The sequence below is a fragment of the Pungitius pungitius genome, chromosome 20 (assembly GCF_949316345.1).
Source record: "Pungitius pungitius chromosome 20, fPunPun2.1, whole genome shotgun sequence".
Lineage (NCBI taxonomy): Eukaryota > Metazoa > Chordata > Actinopteri > Perciformes > Gasterosteidae > Pungitius > Pungitius pungitius.
In genome coordinates, this window is record NC_084919.1 from 1,035,183 (window position 1) to 1,052,828 (window position 17,646).

At 48.0% G+C, this 17,646-nt stretch overlaps 2 protein-coding genes and 2 non-coding genes across 7 annotated transcripts in view; all 4 read right to left on the reverse strand.

Moving 5' to 3' along the window:
- Window positions 1–9: 9 nt before the first annotated feature.
- cnksr3 (cnksr family member 3) lies at window positions 10–15,522 on the reverse strand. 3 transcript variants are annotated; one of them, XM_037448763.2, is made up of 13 exons: window positions 14,436–15,522; window positions 8,306–8,469; window positions 5,723–5,925; window positions 5,525–5,606; window positions 4,861–4,902; window positions 4,170–4,289; window positions 4,028–4,087; window positions 3,880–3,948; window positions 3,643–3,792; window positions 2,375–2,505; window positions 2,118–2,293; window positions 1,863–1,943; window positions 10–1,524 (listed from the first exon to the last, which is right to left on the reverse strand). In XM_037448763.2, the coding sequence occupies exons 1-13, from the start codon at window positions 14,485–14,487 to the stop codon at window positions 1,211–1,213; spliced, it is 1,644 nt and encodes a 547-aa protein (XP_037304660.2). In that variant the 5' UTR covers window positions 14,488–15,522; the 3' UTR covers window positions 10–1,210. The 3 variants fall into 3 exon arrangements, with proteins under 3 accessions (XP_037304660.2, XP_037304661.2, XP_037304662.2); XM_037448764.2 differs by lacking the exon at window positions 8,306–8,469; XM_037448765.2 differs by lacking the exons at window positions 8,306–8,469; window positions 14,436–15,522 and adding an exon at window positions 6,160–6,514.
- A 139-nt stretch (window positions 15,523–15,661) lies between these two features.
- Window positions 15,662–17,646, reverse strand: part of rps7 (ribosomal protein S7) — a 37,993-nt gene continuing 36,008 nt past the window's right edge. For both annotated transcript variants that reach the window (XM_062559403.1, XM_037448774.2), the window contains exons 6-7: window positions 16,544–16,694; window positions 15,662–15,775 (exon numbers count right to left, since the gene is read on the reverse strand). In XM_062559403.1, the coding sequence (XP_062415387.1) occupies window positions 15,698–15,775; window positions 16,544–16,694 (229 nt within the window). In that variant the 3' untranslated portion in view covers window positions 15,662–15,697. The remainder of the gene's footprint in view (window positions 15,776–16,543; window positions 16,695–17,646) is intronic.
- Window positions 15,924–16,142, reverse strand: LOC119195432 (small nucleolar RNA SNORA73 family). The gene has a single exon (XR_005114218.2). It is a non-coding gene; the product is annotated as a small nucleolar RNA SNORA73 family (small nucleolar RNA).
- On the reverse strand, window positions 17,091–17,309 carry LOC119195433 (small nucleolar RNA SNORA73 family). Its single transcript, XR_005114219.2, has one exon. It is a non-coding gene; the product is annotated as a small nucleolar RNA SNORA73 family (small nucleolar RNA).

Consider the following 17,646-nt stretch of genomic DNA (forward strand, 5'->3'; position numbering starts at 1 on the left):
TCAACGTTATTGTAGTGAAGATGAAATCTTCCATCACTTTATTCTCATCGTATTGCTCAGAAGTGACAAAGCGTCACAGATTGACACATCAGTTCAACTCTTATGAAACAAAACAAACGTATGAATCGTAACAACTAAAACAAGACCGTCCTCAAGTGTAAATACAGAAAAACAACATTAAGCGATGGATTTACACCATTTCTCATGATTCTCTTCTGCCATCATCACATGACCCGAAACAAGAGGGATGAGATCCACACACACACACACACACACACACACCTGATTGGAATTTAACATTTTGATTTCACTCTCAAACCCAAAAATAAAATCAGTCTCTCCTGCTGTAACGGAGCAGGTTTGTGTAACAGGTCTTTAGTTTGAGATTCTGTTCATTTGAAGTCTTATTATGGGATGTCGGGGTTCCTTTTAACAGCAGTACGGTGACTAGAGTAAACACAGAAGTAACCGATATAAATGCTATTATATTATCTTTGTGTGGAGGCCTTAAGTAATAATACACCTTGTGTTGGTTAACACATGATTCATGTTGTTATTTAGTGATGAAGCATTTGTTACTGTAACTATCTTCTAGTCATTTTCCTTAAAAAACAAGCTTAATAAAGTCTGTGCTGATGTAAAAGACTTTGATGAAGCTTCAGAACTGTTCAGTGAGAATGTCGAGCTCTTATTTGTTCTGAATCCTATTTACAGACAAAAAGAAGCTGATGAAAACTTAAAGCAGCTTCATCTTCAGCAGATTCAGAAACGAGGAGGTATCTTTGGAGCTACTAGCAGGATCTATTCAGGGGAGGTTTGGGCCTCCTGCACAAAGGGCAGTTTTCAGCATTAAGAAAGCGACCCTGACCCCCAGTGGTCGTGTAGAGAAGTCACCGAGCTCTTCATCGGCTGCAGAAGGTTTGAGGTCTTTAAGGTTGGTCTCCATGCGTCTCGCCCCCCGGCAGCCTGAGGACACGTGAAGGTGTGCGTCCTACAGATGTTTCACCTCCCCCGGAACTTTGGTAAAACGTGTGATGTCACCGGGTCCTGGAGTCCACCTGGTCAGCAGGTCTCTGACCACTTGGCTGCAGCTTCATTGGATCTGTCCTCGTCAACGTGGACAACGAGCTGCTGCGTCCTCTTTGGATCACTTTGGAAAGCCCTCCTTCCTGTGGACACCACCCGTCTCACCCCATGAGACGGAGCCGCCTCATTGGCTGAGCAGCCTGAGGCGAGCCAGCCAGCCGCCGAGCAGCGAGGTCGGCGGCTTGGCCGCGGCCACCGGAGGAGAAGCGGCGGCGGCGGAGGAGGAGGGGGCGGGGCCGGCGGACTTCTTGGACGCCGCTGCTTCCTGGTAAGGGATGGTGGCGCTGCTGTGCAGGATGGCGTTGATGAAGCACTGGCTGCCCCGGATGTGGTCGACGCCGCGGACGGACGGGTGTCCCCGGTAGGGCAGAGGGAAGCACGGCTCCTCCTCAACGATGGTGCTGATCCCCTCGTTGCTCAGGTACCGGTGCAGCACGTCTGCAACGAGGAGGGGTTCAGACGGGTCTCAGCTGGGGGGGGGGGCTCAGACTGACACCTAACGGACGTTAAACTCTCATATTCATGGCTGCTAGTCTAAGGATGAGGTTAAATGTTTAAAGCTCGACATCAGCAGAAAATCTGCACATGAGTCTTTGTTTGAGCGGCTTCCACCTTCCTGAAGGTGAAGTGCTTAAAGTCCACGGATAATAATCCATTATCTACGCTCAAAGCACGCAGGCGCCGCTTCGCCGCCGTCCGTTAGCGATCAGACGGCGGCGCGCTGCTGATAGCGCTCAGATTACAGAGGACGCTCGGGTGGAGCGGGTGGAGCTCACCTTTCCTTCCCCGAGCGCCGGGCCTGGAGGACGGGTCACCTGAGAAGGCCTCCACCGGCATGGAGACGGGTCGAGGTTTACCTGCAGCCAGAATAAAACCATTCCACCTTCTGTTGGGTTCTTATACACGTGTATATAAATAAATGTAATAATAATACATTGTATTTAACGTAAAATCACAGTATTCTAAAAACTATGAAGCCAGTCAATGAGACGTGTGTGTGTGTGTGTGTGTGTGTGTGTGTGTGGACTCACAGCGGGTAGACGAGCGCTGTCTGAGGCTCACAGGGATTGGCTGGCTGGGTTCAGGTGGGGGGGGGCTGACGGGCGTCCTGCCGTCAGTGAAGCGGCGCCGCACGTCAGCGTCCAGACACGAGTTGGGAGAGTTGGGCCTCCGCCTCAAAGCCGGAGACGCGTCGATGCCGCCGTCCCTTCAGGAGCAAGAGGAGGGGGGTCAGTACTCACTGCATCTCCGTAACCATGACGACGACGACGCCGGCGGCGGAACTCACAGCGGTGCGTACGGGGCTGTGGGGGGAGGAGGGACGTACAAATCCAAAGTGGGCGTCTTCCCCCTCCTCCCCGGAGCGGCGGGGGCTGGTGGCTGTGGAGTTGTGTGGCGACCCGGAGCTCCCTGAGACGTCTGCACACAGAGAGCAAACAGCAGCGCCGCCATTGGTCCGACGCCTGATGCCTTCAAGCCCCGAGTTCAGGGATCGTCGCCACGTTACCAGTGAACAGGAAACGACCATATATGGACTGAGGACGTCACGCTACATTTTACCTTCATCACTGCTACTGTGTGTTTGTCCTCGTAGACGTTTCACAACATGAATGTGGACGTGATGTTTAAGGTGTTTCTCATGGAACAATGTGGAGAAACAGCAAAGCGAGCGTTTCCTTCCTCTCCTGCTTTCATAAACACAGGGACCTCACGTCCGATCACCTCGGTCCATTATTCTCATTTTACACGGATCAATCCGCCGCTGAAAGTAGTCCCCACCAACCTTTTCCTCCTCATTGACTTACCTACTTCTTGTTACTTCATTGTTCATAAATGTGTATATTCTTGTTCAGGTGAACTTATGAGCTGTTATGAGAACTTCCTTTATGTAAGCTTTAGTAGTGGAGACGGAGGCGCTGATGGGAGACGACCTTTGACCTGAACAGTAGGAGCAGACTGACTTCAGATCTGTTTTGATAGCAGTGATGTGAAGCTCAAGACGATTCTATCTCGCCAAAACACACACATCCTGGACGTCCGTCAGCTCACAGCCCCGAAGGCCCTCTGCTGGTCCCCGGAGCGTCACATTGATGAGAAACCAGTGGGTCACGCCCAAAGAGGCCCCACATCCACGCAGTGCAGGAGAAGGACTCCATTGTTCCACACTTCAGCGGAGTCGCCGTGTTTAGAAGCCAGAAGGGGGGGGGGGGGGCAGTTGGAGGATTCAACATGGCCGCTGTCGTCTGGACCAAACAGCATCCTTCTCGTCCTTGTACCAACACACTTATGATACCTGATACATGTGATCAGACCTAAACTAGAGCCAAGTAGGACTTCATTTAAAGACCTACTGCTGCCACTGAGGCTGCTCTCTGGTACCGGGGGTCACGCGGAGGTCAAGAGGTCACCGTGCAGGTGCCTGAGGTCATGTTGAGGGGGACCGAGTGAGGGACGGACAGGAAGAGTGTCTGCGTGGTGCATTGACTGCTGCGGACATATTGACCAATGGTCTCTCGTGCTCAGAGGCCCCCGGGCAGGTGGGTGTTGGCAGCTCACCTGTACGAGCGGCGGCCTCCAGCGCAGGTTCTTCAGGGGGGGGGGCGCGAAGCAGCCGGACGTTCCAGCCGGCCTCTTCTTCACCACCAGGTAGACGCCTCCGGACTCCGCCCTCAGCTTCTCCACCAGGTGCTTCAACTGCCAGCCCACCTGGACCAATCACAGAGCAGAACACTCAGTCACCGCCGTCCTTGACCTGTTGTCTCAGAACGTCCTCAGAGTGGACGTCTGACTCACCACCGTCTGCTGGTTGACCTGAACCACCTGGTCCCCGGCGTGGATCCTCTGGGTTCGATCTGCAGGAGACTGGGGGACAGTTTGGACGTCTTGTTAGGAGGACAACGGGCAGGAGACACACGCTGAGGAGCAGCAGCAGCACACTCACGTTCTCCGTGGTGCCCGTGATGACGTGAAGCCCGTCGTAGGTGGACCTGATGTAAATACCCTGAAGGTTGAAAACACCAGTAAACAACTTGTGGTTCTGGTGGCGCAGCGCTAACTGGCTCTATGGGACATGTTCTTCTCACCAGTCCCTCCCCGGGCTTGATGTTGGTGATGTGCACCTCCTCCAGGCAGGACAGCTCACTCTTTGAGGGGTCAGAGGTCACCTGGACCGTCTTCTCACAGACGGCGGTCAGAGCTCGAGACTGAAAACAAAGTAAGAGCCTGTTTCACATTGAATATTAATATGTTCACAGGAACCTGCTGCGGCACTAAAGCCCTCTGACCTCTGACCTCTCCAAGAGGAAGAGAGACACAAATAGACTGGTGAACCGCTGGGAGGTCGGACCGGTAAAAGATCTTCCTCCACACACGGAACACAACCTCCATCATCATCATCATCATCATCATCAAGTGAACCCAAAAAAGGTCTTCAGGAAAGTTCATTAATTTGAATTTAAAAACTACGACAACCAGGATGTTGTTTTGGTGGCAGAAGGTCTTCATGATACCAAAAACAAACTAGAGGCCAGATGAGATTCAAAGGGTCAGAGGTCAAATCAGAAGGTGGTCGGGAGGGAAAGAGATTTAACGTCAGTATTCTGGGAACAACAGGAAGTGTTATCTAAGACAGGAAGTGGATGGTTCTGAGCTGAATAAACAACTCTGAACTAGATTCCCCCCCCCCCCCCACACAAGAGAGGAAAAGGAAACATGTGATCGCTGACTCTGTGTGTGTGTGTGTGTGTCGGAGGAAAAAAGAGAAGCACAACTCACCACTTCCAGAATCTTCTCCTCGATCTCGTACACGGTGCAGTCCTGTGATCACAGAGACAGACGTCACCCTTCAACCCAATAAACCCATTTACAGGAAGTGAGTCCGTCTGCTCTGTTAAATAATGCTCGCTTTCATTTCTACATTCGGAGCTTTGATTTTGCAGAGAGCAGCAAATAAATGGAAAAAGTCCCGTGACTGAACTCTTTGATCCTACGGACTCTTTACTGGTTCTAAACAAGAGGCTGAAAGACGTTTCAAAATAAAGATTTGAGATCAGTGGCAAAAATAAAATGCCATTAAATAATGGGATTTCTAATAAATCACATCTGATGTGCTGTTTGGACCAAAGTCTCTCCTCAAAGACTCTTCTCATTATTATGTAGAAAATAAGTTAATCCGCCCCATGAGAGAAAGGAAGAATAAAAAGTAACTTTAAAGTAGCTCCGGAGCCTGAGGAGACACCACATGTGACTAAACATATCATCTACTGAGTGTAAATGTAGAAATGCTCCCTGCTGGTTTGGATGAAGCAGATATCTGAAAGAGGAGAATCATCAAAAGGACTTTGAACGTGTAAACGTCAGTTATCTGCTTCATCACATCAGAAAAGAAAGAAATAAACCGCTCCGGGGGTCATAAGGTCACGAGGGGGCACGACCTGACCTTCTGGACGGTGGAGGTGAGCTCCAGGCACAGCTGGATGATTCTGCTCTTGGTGGAGGTGAAGTTGTTGGCCAGAGGAGTCCTGGAGGAGAGGAGGTGTCACGTTAAACCTTCACGTTCCTGCAGGAATGAGGTTTGTATCCCTGGAGCTCAGCTTCATTCATCTCTGGGTCGCGGTGTGTGTTCCTCGGGTCTCACCCGTCCAGCCAGGCCAGCAGACTCTTGGCGGCTCCGATCAGCTGGACCACGGCGGTGAGGAACTCGTTGGAGGGCTGGTGGGAGATCTTGTTGTGGTAGGCCGGGTTCTTCCTGCGCTGCGACACCGAGGCGCTCAGGCTGTGGTGCGCCGCTCTCATCCTCCCCACCAGCGCCTTCAGGTTGTCCTTCTCCACCCCAAAGTTCTGTTCCACACGCAGAGGCACACACGGGGAACATGGTCAGTGAACGAGTGTTGATGCTGCAGTGAGACGATCAGAATTAGTTTTAACGATGATTCTGCATCTTGTCCTTATTAACATGATTTTATTGCCTTTTATTGGTCCGTTTTTACTGTGAAGCACTTTACATTATTTTAATAATATTATTCATTGACTTTACAACGTTTGAAATGGTTTTATTTAAAATAATAACTCAACCTTCTGTCGACCCCATCCTCCAAACACAAATATTTCATTTCTGGAGCCGCTGGCCTGAGGCCGCCCAGATGTTTGAGGCGTGTCGTCGCTCACAGCCAATAGAAACACAGATTGCACCTGTCGACCTGAGAACCCGACGGGCGGCTGGTTTCAGGTCCCATCACGTCAGACGTCACGTGACCACACGTGTCAACAAGAGCAGAGAAACCAAGGATGACTCGTGTCTGACTGGAGACATGAGAGTCCTCCACGTTCCTCCAGGAGCGGAACAAAGAAGTAACTTATTATTATTTCCATGGTAGCAAAAGCTAATATAATCACAAATAGATAAAACAGTACTTTCCATTAAATCACAGATGCAACAGATGTTTGGCATCTTTAAGGGATCATATTTTGAGGGTTTTTTTCCGTAACCCATAATGCAACACAAAGCCCTCTTATAACTGGGCCACATTCAGGGCCGCAGTGTTAATTAAACACTGATTATAAAGCGTCTGATCACATGACGGCCAAAGGAGCCTGTTACTCGGTTTCAGTGTGTGTGTGTGTGTGTGTGTGTGTGTGTGTGTGTGTGTGTGTGTCAGGGGAAGGGTGGAGGGGCTTCGTGACAGGTGGGAGGGGTCACATCTGTTTCCGGCTCCACAACAACGAGCAGTAAACGCAGCTCTGTCTTGCAGAAAATATCCACTTGACCTTCAATAGAGTGGGACAGGAAGTGCGCTCCGTGTGATGTCACTTCCTACTCGGCTCATTAACGAGTCTCACTCCAGACCTGGACAAAGGTGAGTAAGAGACCATTGAGTAGAGAATGGTGTGGACTGAAGACGACGTGGAGACGCCGTATAGTCCTCTGGTTCAGACCTGTCAATCAGCGTGTAGCCCCGCCCTAAAACATCCCCTGCTTTATGGTCCGTTTGACTCTAAATTATCGGTTACATTTTATGCTATAAGAAAGAGAAAAAGGGGACTTTTCTCATACTTCTGTAGGACCGGAGGAGTCGCCCCCTGCTGGTCAGTAGTCAGAATGCAGCTTTAAAACAAGAAGCATTTGTCAGAACCAGAAGTTGCAGTGGGACATAAATATTCACTAAATAATCAGTGTAAAGTGAACGTTTATGTGCCTTTAGGTGGAGTTTAACAGCAGGCGGCTGCTCCCATTCAGTCGAGTTGCACCATTAAGCCTCGCTGACTGTAAATCCTCCTTTTCAGCAGGACACAGGGTCGCAGCCCGTAAACAGCTGACTGGGGGCTCGTTCTGCTGCTCAACACTTTCACAACAACAGCTTGTTGTGTTGTGTCAAACTTTGCATCTTTAAATGTCATAAAGGGAAGTTGGCACCATTGGTCGTGTTTGAATTTTTTATGTATTAAAAACACCTGGAAGTTTGGACGTCAAATGATCTTCAACATGATGCAGTTTGAACAATAAAAAACGAATGCACATTTTATTCCTGAAGTTGTTCCATGAAGAAACAGAGGCACGTTGGTTTAGTGTGAAGCCAGCAGCGTGCTGCCACATCTGATAGAGATTCATCTGCATCAGCACGTTGTCAGGCCTCCGGGCAGGAATCAGACCATGAGACACATGCAGCCTCATGGAGGCCCAGATTTAACACGTTCACACGTCAGCAGGAGCTTCTTCTACGAAGGATGCTGCTGCTCCGGACTCTCTTTGATATCAGGCTCTTTGAGTTATGTCCCAGATTTGTTGATCTTCCCGATGAAGGGTGCGTTTGTGAGTGGTCTCCGTCACAGGGAACGTCCCTCCGGGTCCAACGGGACCACGAAGCTCCCTGTTGTCACAGGACTTCTGGTGGCTTCTGAAGCCCAAAACCAAACAAGCAGATAACTGGCTGCTCGGTGCGTAACGCGACACCGATGTTTGCGTTTGGCTCAGGACCGACATCAACTTCAGACGGGTTCGACTTTAAGTCGTCTCCATGGAAGCCGGTGAGGACACCCTGACGTGTGTCCTCACCGGCTTCCATGGAGACGACTTAAAGTCAAACCGGACGGCTGACTCGCCGTTTGGTGCCGTGTGACGGAGTTCAAACAGCCACCATCAAACAGAAGGAGTCATTAGTGACGCCTTCAGAGAGTCAGGCACAAACAAAGACACAAAACGCTTGTGTGTTGTGTTACTGACCAGCGCGCAGAGCAGGTCCACCGCCTCCAGAACCAGCTCCTGGTGCCCGACCCGCGACAGGCCCAGAGACAGCAGCTCCTGGTGGGACATCCGGAGCAGCTTCTCCCCGTCCACCTGCTGCCGCTGGAAGGACGGGATGTACTGCTGCAGGCTGTCGTCCAGACCTGAGGGGGGGGGGGGGGGGACAGCACACTGAGACGGGGCACAACCATGGCATTTATGTGCAGTCTTTATGTTGCTTTGGACAGGGGGGGGGGGGGGGGGGGGGGGGGGAGACGAAACCAAGCAGCACAGTTTCTCTGTTATGATCTAGTTTGACAGCAAACACAGCTGCTGAGTCAACACAGACTTATTGACTCTTCCTGCTGCTCCGGTGCAGCTAACACCGTCCTGCCAGCTCCCCACCTCTCTATCTCCACCTCTCTATCTCCACCTCTCTATCTCCACCTCTCTCCACCTCCCCTACAGCAGGCCTCACACCGGCATCCTCCACTCAGTTCCATTCACAATAGAAGGTTTTACAGTACGACGTTAGAAAGGCACAACGAGCGGTGGGTCGTAGTTCATCGACACAGAGTTCACTCATCCATCCTTTATGTTGACATGAATCCACCCTGCAGAAACCCGGCGTGGCCACACGTGACTGCTCCCAGCGGCGCCACTCTGTGCCCGACCCTGAACTCCGACCTCTGACCCCGGCAGCAGGAGGAGACAGGATGAAAGGGTCCTCACCGCTGGATCAATGGAGGAGAATCATTTCGACTCTACTGGCACAGAAGGAGCAGACACCACCTCAGCACCAAGTCACGTCAACGCAGACTCCATCTAGAGAGTGGTGGAGTAAATGAGGAACACTGATGGTGTTCTACAAGAACATCGCAATGAAACATTCTTGGATTGTAGGTTGTTGATTAAACAGACATCTGCGTCTTGTCACATTCCTCAGACAAAGATAATTGCCATAAATAGTGAAAATAATTGGAAGTTGCAGCTTAATGCAACAACTTTTCTCTCTATGTAAAGAGAGAGAGACGCTCATCTCCTGTGGGTGTTGTAATCAGAGCTTCCATGTTGGCTCATACAGCTGTTACAACTGATAAGGACCCACGGCAGGTAAACAGTTGGCTGTCAGCGGTTGCCATAGTGACAGCGCTGAGGGACAAAGAGCAGCACCTCCACGAGGATGAATCATCACGCAGCAAACTAGTCACATTGCTTAAGTTAGAAATGATGATAAAATGATGAATAAACACATTTAGTCAGATACAATAAACGAGTCCTGATTCTTAAACAACACTGTGTAGTTAAAGTAGTTCTTTGGCACCAGATGGCGGACCTTCTGCAGCCAATCAGCAAGGAAAACAACGGCCCCCTGCATGGGGCCACTGAGGCGTCCCACAGAGACTCCCGTGTGTCTTCAGGGGGACACGAGGGACGACAGCTGGCAGCAAACAACCCCCCCCCCCCCACAAACAACAACACACACTTTGTTGTGTTCCAGAGGGTCATTTAGGTCGTTTCTAAAGCTGCTTTACTGCGTCCTTTACGCCACTACATCAACATTTGGTCGCATGTGTGTGTGGGGGGGGGGGGTGGGGCGAGATAAACAGGCCGAGCTACAAACACTACAAACCTCCTACTTTGTTCCTGGAAACTTTCCCAGAGGCAAACCTTCCTGTGACATTCCCAGCCCCCCCCCCCCCCCCCCCCCCCCCCCCCTGTGATGGGGGGCCGGCGAGCTGTGGTCACCAGGAATGTGATGGCGAGCGCCCGGATCACATTACTGACACCCGAGGAGGCCGCTAATCTCTCCGCCACACAGGCGGGGGTCGGCTGGATGTCACGTGTCAGCCACATCATCGGCTGATGAAGGTGAGCAGAGTTCCCACAGCAGAGCTTTTGTGGGAAGGAGGAGGAGGCCTACGTCACCCAACAAAACCCCCAAAAGGCCGAGGTGAAGGCCTCCCTACGGGTTGTTGTTGTCGTTTTGAACATTGCCGCAGGGTTTGGCGCTCGGCCCAAACTGTGTGAAGTCCTGAAGTCCCGCTGAGCCGGTCCTGGTTATCTGGAGGAGCAGGATTAATGAGACACGGCTAACCGCTAACCGCTAACCGCAGACAACACCAACATGTTATGTCCGGTCCAGATGAATGTACTTGAATATCTTATTAGAACCACACAGCGTCCAGCAAAGCAACATCACGTCTTATTTATGTCCCTCAACCAGTTAGAATCCTTTAATTTGAACAGGTTGACCTGTGAAAACATGCTTTTTGTTTGTTTGAAGCTCCACACGAGGACGCATCCCCTCTTAATCTTTGCTCTTTGGACGCCGGCCTGTTTGTTGACAGAATGAGTTGGAGTCAACATGATGAAGTGCTTTTTCTCCATTAGTGACAATGAAACACCTCGTATCATAAGAGGCTAAATGTCTCATGACAGGAAACTTATTAAGTGCATTTGGAGGCGCTTCAGTTTCCAAAGTAGGAACTTTAATGGGCGTGGCCTCCGTCAAGGGGCAGCAGTTTGAATTATTCCTGCAACTTGACCAACTTCTAAGGAATTTGTGTCCTTTTGAAAACCTTGACTGAGTGTGTTTACGAGGACGCGGGCACCTGGCCGTTGTCATGGTTACAGTTATGCGCCGTCCCCTAAATTCCTGGCCTGACAGTCACTCAAAGTACACCGACGGCGTGCTGCTGGTAAAGTGTTTTTTATCATGAAGGAGGTCAGTATAAAAAGAGCTACAGGTGAAACTCTGAGCTCCGGTTAATCATTGGTCACAAAGATCACCACAAACCACAATATGACCTCACTAGTACACTAGTACACTAGTGAGGTCATATTGTACAAGACTGTCGGCGTTCAACTCAAAATCCTCTTTGCATTGCAAATGGCTCGTGTTGTGTTTGTTTGGCAAAGCACAGAGACGGAGCCGACCCCCCCCCCCCCCCCATCACAACAGGACGAGGGTGGGGAGGAAAAGCAGCAAAAGAGCACTGAGGCTATTCATGGCTTCACTGTGTCTCTGTCACACGCACACACACACACACACACACACACACACACACACACACACACACACACACACACACACACACACACACACACACACACACACACACACACACACACACACACACACACACACACACACACACACACACACACACACACACACACACACACACACACACACACACACACACACACACACACACACACGAGAGGAAAAAGGATTTCCTGGAGCAGAGTTGAGCTCTTATGAAATCAAACAAACAGGAATTGTGGGAGTTCACTGAGGTCCCACTTTAACCAGTAAGAGCCCGACACTGGTGCAGATGTGCTGTATACATGTGCACCTGGTGAGCCGAGGTGGATCATCATCACGCAGGTCCAACAAATCTTCCAATCGGCTTTACTCAAACCCTTTGTTTCACGTCCCAGCAGGAACATTTAATAATGAACTGGTTTTTTCATTACATTCTAATATTTTCGGGAGCTGCTTTCTTTTACCGTTTATAAACAGATGAACAAAACCATGTGTAGCAGCGGGGGCCCGTGCACTGATTGGTTCAGCTCTGCAGGGGGGCCTCGTGTGAACATCACGACGTCAGCGTTTCACAAGTGGGGATGAAGGCAGGAAGAGGCCCCCAGTGAGGCTTCAGGAGCCAGTAAACATTAGAAATGTTCCACACAGGAGAACCAATTCATATTTCCAGCAATGTGAGGTGGTGCTCTACTGACATCCTGATTCTCCTGACCACTGTTGAAGCTAACTGACCCCCACTAACAAGAAGGAGGGGTCGGTCAATGACCTACTGGCCCACATCGACGCTAACGCAGGCCTTCAACGCACCACTAGGGTCCGTCCTCCTGTCCCCTCGGTCCTGCTGGACTACGTCCAAACACAAAGCACTCTGGGTAAAAGAAGACGTGGGTAGTTAGTGAGGTTTAGGACTGCTGCAGTTATTCAGCTGTGTGACCTCATGAAACTGAAAGCTGAAACGTGTGGCTTCTCTCTGAACAAAACATCACGGATACTTTTGGTGAGAGTGAAACCGTCAACTTAATACTTTCTAAAAGCTCAGATGGGAAAAATATATAATAGATAACGGTTATCCAACAATGTGCAGTGGTTTCTCTGTTAAGAGGCCACACAGCTGGAAGGTCTGTTATCTGTCATCTATGGAGAGAGAATGGTTTATTTTACTAAGCAACCATCAAGAGGAGGAAGAGGAGGGTCCAAGAGTCAAAAGTACACAACATTGATCTGATTTACCGTCACCGTGCGTTTCCTTAACCAACCTCTACTCACTGGATGTGTCATTCATCTGCCTCGGATTCTGATAGTGACTGCACCTGCCAACCAGCACTAGAACTATGTGGATCTGTCTGAACACGCCGATCCATCCCTGCGTGTGTGTGTGTGTCTAACGACGGCTGTCTGATCAGTAACACACACACACACACACTGTATTGTCCTTCATTTGTTTAATGCATCAGCTGGCACTCAATGCTCCGTTGGACTCTTTGATCTTAGAACACATCGGAGACCAACAAATGAGTTTCAGACTGTAGGTATTTTGTAACAACGTCAAACTACCCAACTGCTATGATAGTCCGTATTATTCCAGGAATGAGGAACCAAGTGTTTATTGGTCAGCTGGAGCGGCTCGGCCTGTAGGAACTGATCCCAGATCAAACAGGGGGGGTTTTAACTAGTGAACCGCCCAGGAAAAGGACCTGTTACTTGACTTGTACACGGGATTGTTTCAATTATACAGCTACATCAGTTCACTGTTTTGTTGAGTGTTAGAATATTTACAATATTAGAGGTAACTATTTCCAAAAGGTTTTTCACTAAAGCCTGCACTTACTGCAAAAAAGAATGCAGTGATTATGAGCTGTTTTTTGTTCAAATATATATAAGCATAAGGAGCATCACATAAAGGCTGCAAAGTGTGGCTTCCAATTCCTGCTGCTTGTCCAAACCTCGCAGTGATTAAAACCAGCCTCTATAAAGTCCAGAACAACGCGTCTCATTGACATTTTATGGCCGATCTGTGGACTGGTCCGGCCCGGTTTATGGCTTAATGACACACTGCAATGAAAGAAGGAATCCTGGGCTCAGTGCTGTGTAAACACCATCCAGCTGCCACTCAACCACCAAGTTCACCCACTAAGCAGAAGTATGACGGCGGTCCTGATGAAAAGAAGGTGGACCAGCAGCGTGAGGCGGAACCAACCTGATGAACCGGGACCATCTGGTAGAAAATGCAGCGTTTTCTTATTTGATCTTATTCACGCAAAGCTTGTTGTGCCATCTTTAGACACTATAACAACGGGGAACATTTTAATCTCAAAGGTAAAGATTTCAGTAGTAAAACTCAGAGACGTGATCCACGGGGAAAAGAAATTATTTATTATGAAGATACTAGTGAAAGGACTCAATGCTTCAATGTGTCCAGGTACTAAAAACAAGTGAAAATACGAAGCAAACCTTTACAGCAGGGGGAAGGAGCCAAATAGATTGTGTAAGGGTTGTTCAATTAAAAAAACGGAGTACTTTTGGTTTTGTATTACTTTATACTCAAACTTGCATATATATTCAGTGGAAACTACTGTACGTGATACTCATACTTCGTAGTTGATTACTTCGCAGATTCAAAACATAAATTATTAATCAGCAGTTGATAGGGTATTGTTTATAATAGAGAAATACAGATGGATCATTAAATGATAGATTCCTCGACACATTATTCCATCAACAATTATAATCAAAAAATCTATAGTTCGTATTCTGATGCTATGCATTTTGAATGAGATACTTTGACATGTTCGCAGTATTCCTACACTTTGGTTTGTCTACTTTTACGTCATTAAAGGATAAAGTTATATGAATATTCTTTTTCGGTGGTCGGAATAACAATAATTTACAGGTGATACAAACAAAAATCTGCGGCTTATCGGATCATCTCGCACCTGACATTAAATCCATAAACTGTAGCGAAAGTATTAAAATGAGACGTTTCTGTGCTCCTGAAAGCTAACGTTAGCTTAGCGGACTTAACGTCGGTAGCAGCCGGACCGTTAGTTTCACCGCGTGACGTCAGGGCTCAGTTCTCACCTCTCATCCAGTCCACCACTTGTTGCGGGCTCCACTTACTCACTGCCTCCATTTCTCCGGTGTTTAACGCCGCTCTCTCGCTTATTCCGAACCACCGAACTACGAGCGTCCACCGGACATGTTAACGGAGGAGCGACCGACGCGGCGAGAGAAACCGACGGTCCGCCGCGCGCACCGACCGACTGAGCTCGCGGAGAAAGTTTACACTCTTAACACCAGAACGTGTGGGGACCGCGACCACGCCCCCTCTTCTGCCTCCGCCAATAGCATCGGAGCATGTCGGTGCTGCGTTCAGGCGCTGTGGAAACTATGGGACGTGAACACGGTGGAGGGCAAACGTTACTTCATTGCTGGAATGCGTTGATGCAACAAGAAATAACCGGTCAATAAAAGTCATGGGAAAAAAGTAACCATTGGGCAGAAAAATATTTCGAAAAAGTCAAAATATGTTTGTTTGAACGTTCGGTAAATATCAGAAGTTTAAAGATAAGTCAAATATTTCATCACAGGAATGTGCCCGATTGCAGAGATTTTCAACCATCTTAAGCTGCTTTCACATGTTGGGACATTATTTCCTGTGTATCAGCAGAGTGGCCAGGTCATTTTTGTCGGACCGTAAGTCTTACGGCTTAAGAGTATCTGATTATTAGTTGGGATTCAAAGTGGGTAAGAGACTGTGGCCTCTATACCGAATGAAATAAATATTTTACAGAAGATGAGGTCACATATTGGGTCTATAATCACATTACGGCCTGAGTCTAGAAAGAGTTTATATACTTTTGATGGCTCAAATCCCACCCACGAGCCTTAAAACGGTGCAACAGTTACTTGTTCAGTTATTTTAATTGGTACATTAAATCTGCCATGGCTTTAATTTCTGAAATACAGGAATAGGTGGCTGATATGTTTGGTTTTAATATAAACGGTACTCAGTAAAGGTTTTACATAATACGGCCTTCACATTTGTCACATCAAACACATCCCAATTTAATTATAAAATAATCCTGATGATATCTTTTAAATAAAACATCTTTAACAGTCTCCCACGGTGGAGAAACCACGGGGTTGGCCTGATGGGGGGCAGCAGAGGCACGAGATCAAACTTTGTCAAAAGGAAAAGCCTGCAGAACTATTTATTTGACACAGTAAGTATTGCGTCCCAAAAAACACCAACTGAAGTATGAAGTCACAAAATGACCCATTAATGCAGTAAAAGAAACAAACCATTGTGACAGTAAACAAATTTATTTTGTCGTCTGCATTTAGAGCTGGAATTCGGGGAATTCGAAAACGACGTCTTTGCCTGTGAGTTTTTTGTAGACACCAGAGAACGTCTCCACCTGGAAGATGAAGAAAAATGAAAATCACACCAGAAATAAGCACCTTTTCTAATTATTTCCTTTACATTTTAAGAGGCTGAATCCAGCAACGGTTCTTAAACCTTTTCTAGAAAACATTTTAAACACTCAATGAAAGACTTGAGGCGGAGGTTGTGCACTGCATGGTTTAGCCCCCCAGTCACGGCCCAAAGGACTCTGGGAAGATGTAGGAATATGCAGGACGCCCGTCTCCACCGACCAGAGGCCGGGGTCAGAGCTTTGTCTCCGACGCTGTGGAACGGGATTGTACGTCTCAGCTGAGCGCTGCGCTCCCATAACGCCACCAGGACAGAGCCAGGAGAGTGACCTCGCTGGATGACCTCGTCGGGTTTATCATGTGCTAATGCTTCACACGCCATTAGATAAATCTTAAAAACACCAGAATACATCCATACCAAAGTCGCCACGAGCCAAAATCTAGAAAGTTTTCACATTTTGACATATTTTCTGTGTTCAGCAGCATGAAGTTTGTTTAACAGAACTATTGTCACATGACTCCGATGAATCAATCATGGCTTCAGAGGAGCGTTTTACAGAATCTGTTATTTGGGATTAAAACGTAAAAAATGTAATCTTTGTTTTAGGGTTCCACAGGAAGAAAACTATTGTTTGACCGAAACCGGTCAGTGGGTTGGTTTCTTTAGTTTCTCCCTATTTTCAGATGCTTTATAGTTGATTAAAATGTCCTGATGCAGAATGAAAATCAGATGCAATTGCTAAGTGACTCACTTTGTGTTCCACGTTGTTCTGCTGAGCCTTGTCCAGGTGGACCTTGATGAGCCGGCTGCAGTCCATCTTCACTCGGATCCTCTTTCCAACGATCTCGCTGGGGAACACCAGGTCTTCCAAGATGGCGTCGTGCACGGAGGTCAGCGTGCGGCTGAGAATCAAAAGCACGTTAATACACAACCGAGCTCAGGCGTCTGGTTTGACCATTAGTCGAGATGTTGTGAAAGACATTAATCACCAATTGCACGTTTAAAAATATGATGTCACTGCTCGTTTTATACATTTGGGAATTTCATATTTATTGCTGATGGAAAAATGTAGTATTTAAAGAGGTCACATCCAGTTTTAAGAAGTTTGACTGACAACTACACCTATAATATTGACAAATTTAATCTAACAACTTATCTGACCAATTCACGCAATGTTAAGAGAACTATTTGTCGTTAAAATAAATCAAATTGTCTAAACCTGTATAGTTTGGTAAAAGCTGCTGATAAATATAAAAAAAGATCTTATTTGGAGTCTTGATGACTCTTCTGTAAACAGGTGTTGTGCACTGCATGGTTTAGCCCCCCAGTCACGGCCCAAAGGACTCTGGGAAGATGTAGGAATATGCAGGACGCCCGTCCCCACCGACCGGAGGCCGGGGTCAGAGCTTTGTCTCCGACGCTGTGGAACGGGATTGTACGTCTCAGCTGAGCGCTGCGCTCCCATAACGCCACCAGGACAGAGCCAGGAGAGTGACCTCGCTGGATGACCTCGTCGGGACAACAATGCCACTCTTTGCTATTAGTTTATTACACGTTTAAGTCCATCATTAACTTTAATCCCAATTTTAGGGGGATGTGACAATTTTACACATTTTCAGCAAAGGTCAAGAATAGATAAACAAACATCAGATGAAGCTCTATGCGTTTAATAGGACTTTTTTGTGAATTCTCACACCTTCAACAAATTGAAGAACTGGTCGCACGACACGACAAATCAAATAGTTAATTCGCCATTTTTTTAATTTGATGAAATTTATTTATCATGATGCTGGTTTGCATATTTATTATAACCCTGTAATAAGATACCATGGGACCTTTAGTGTTCCTTTCAGT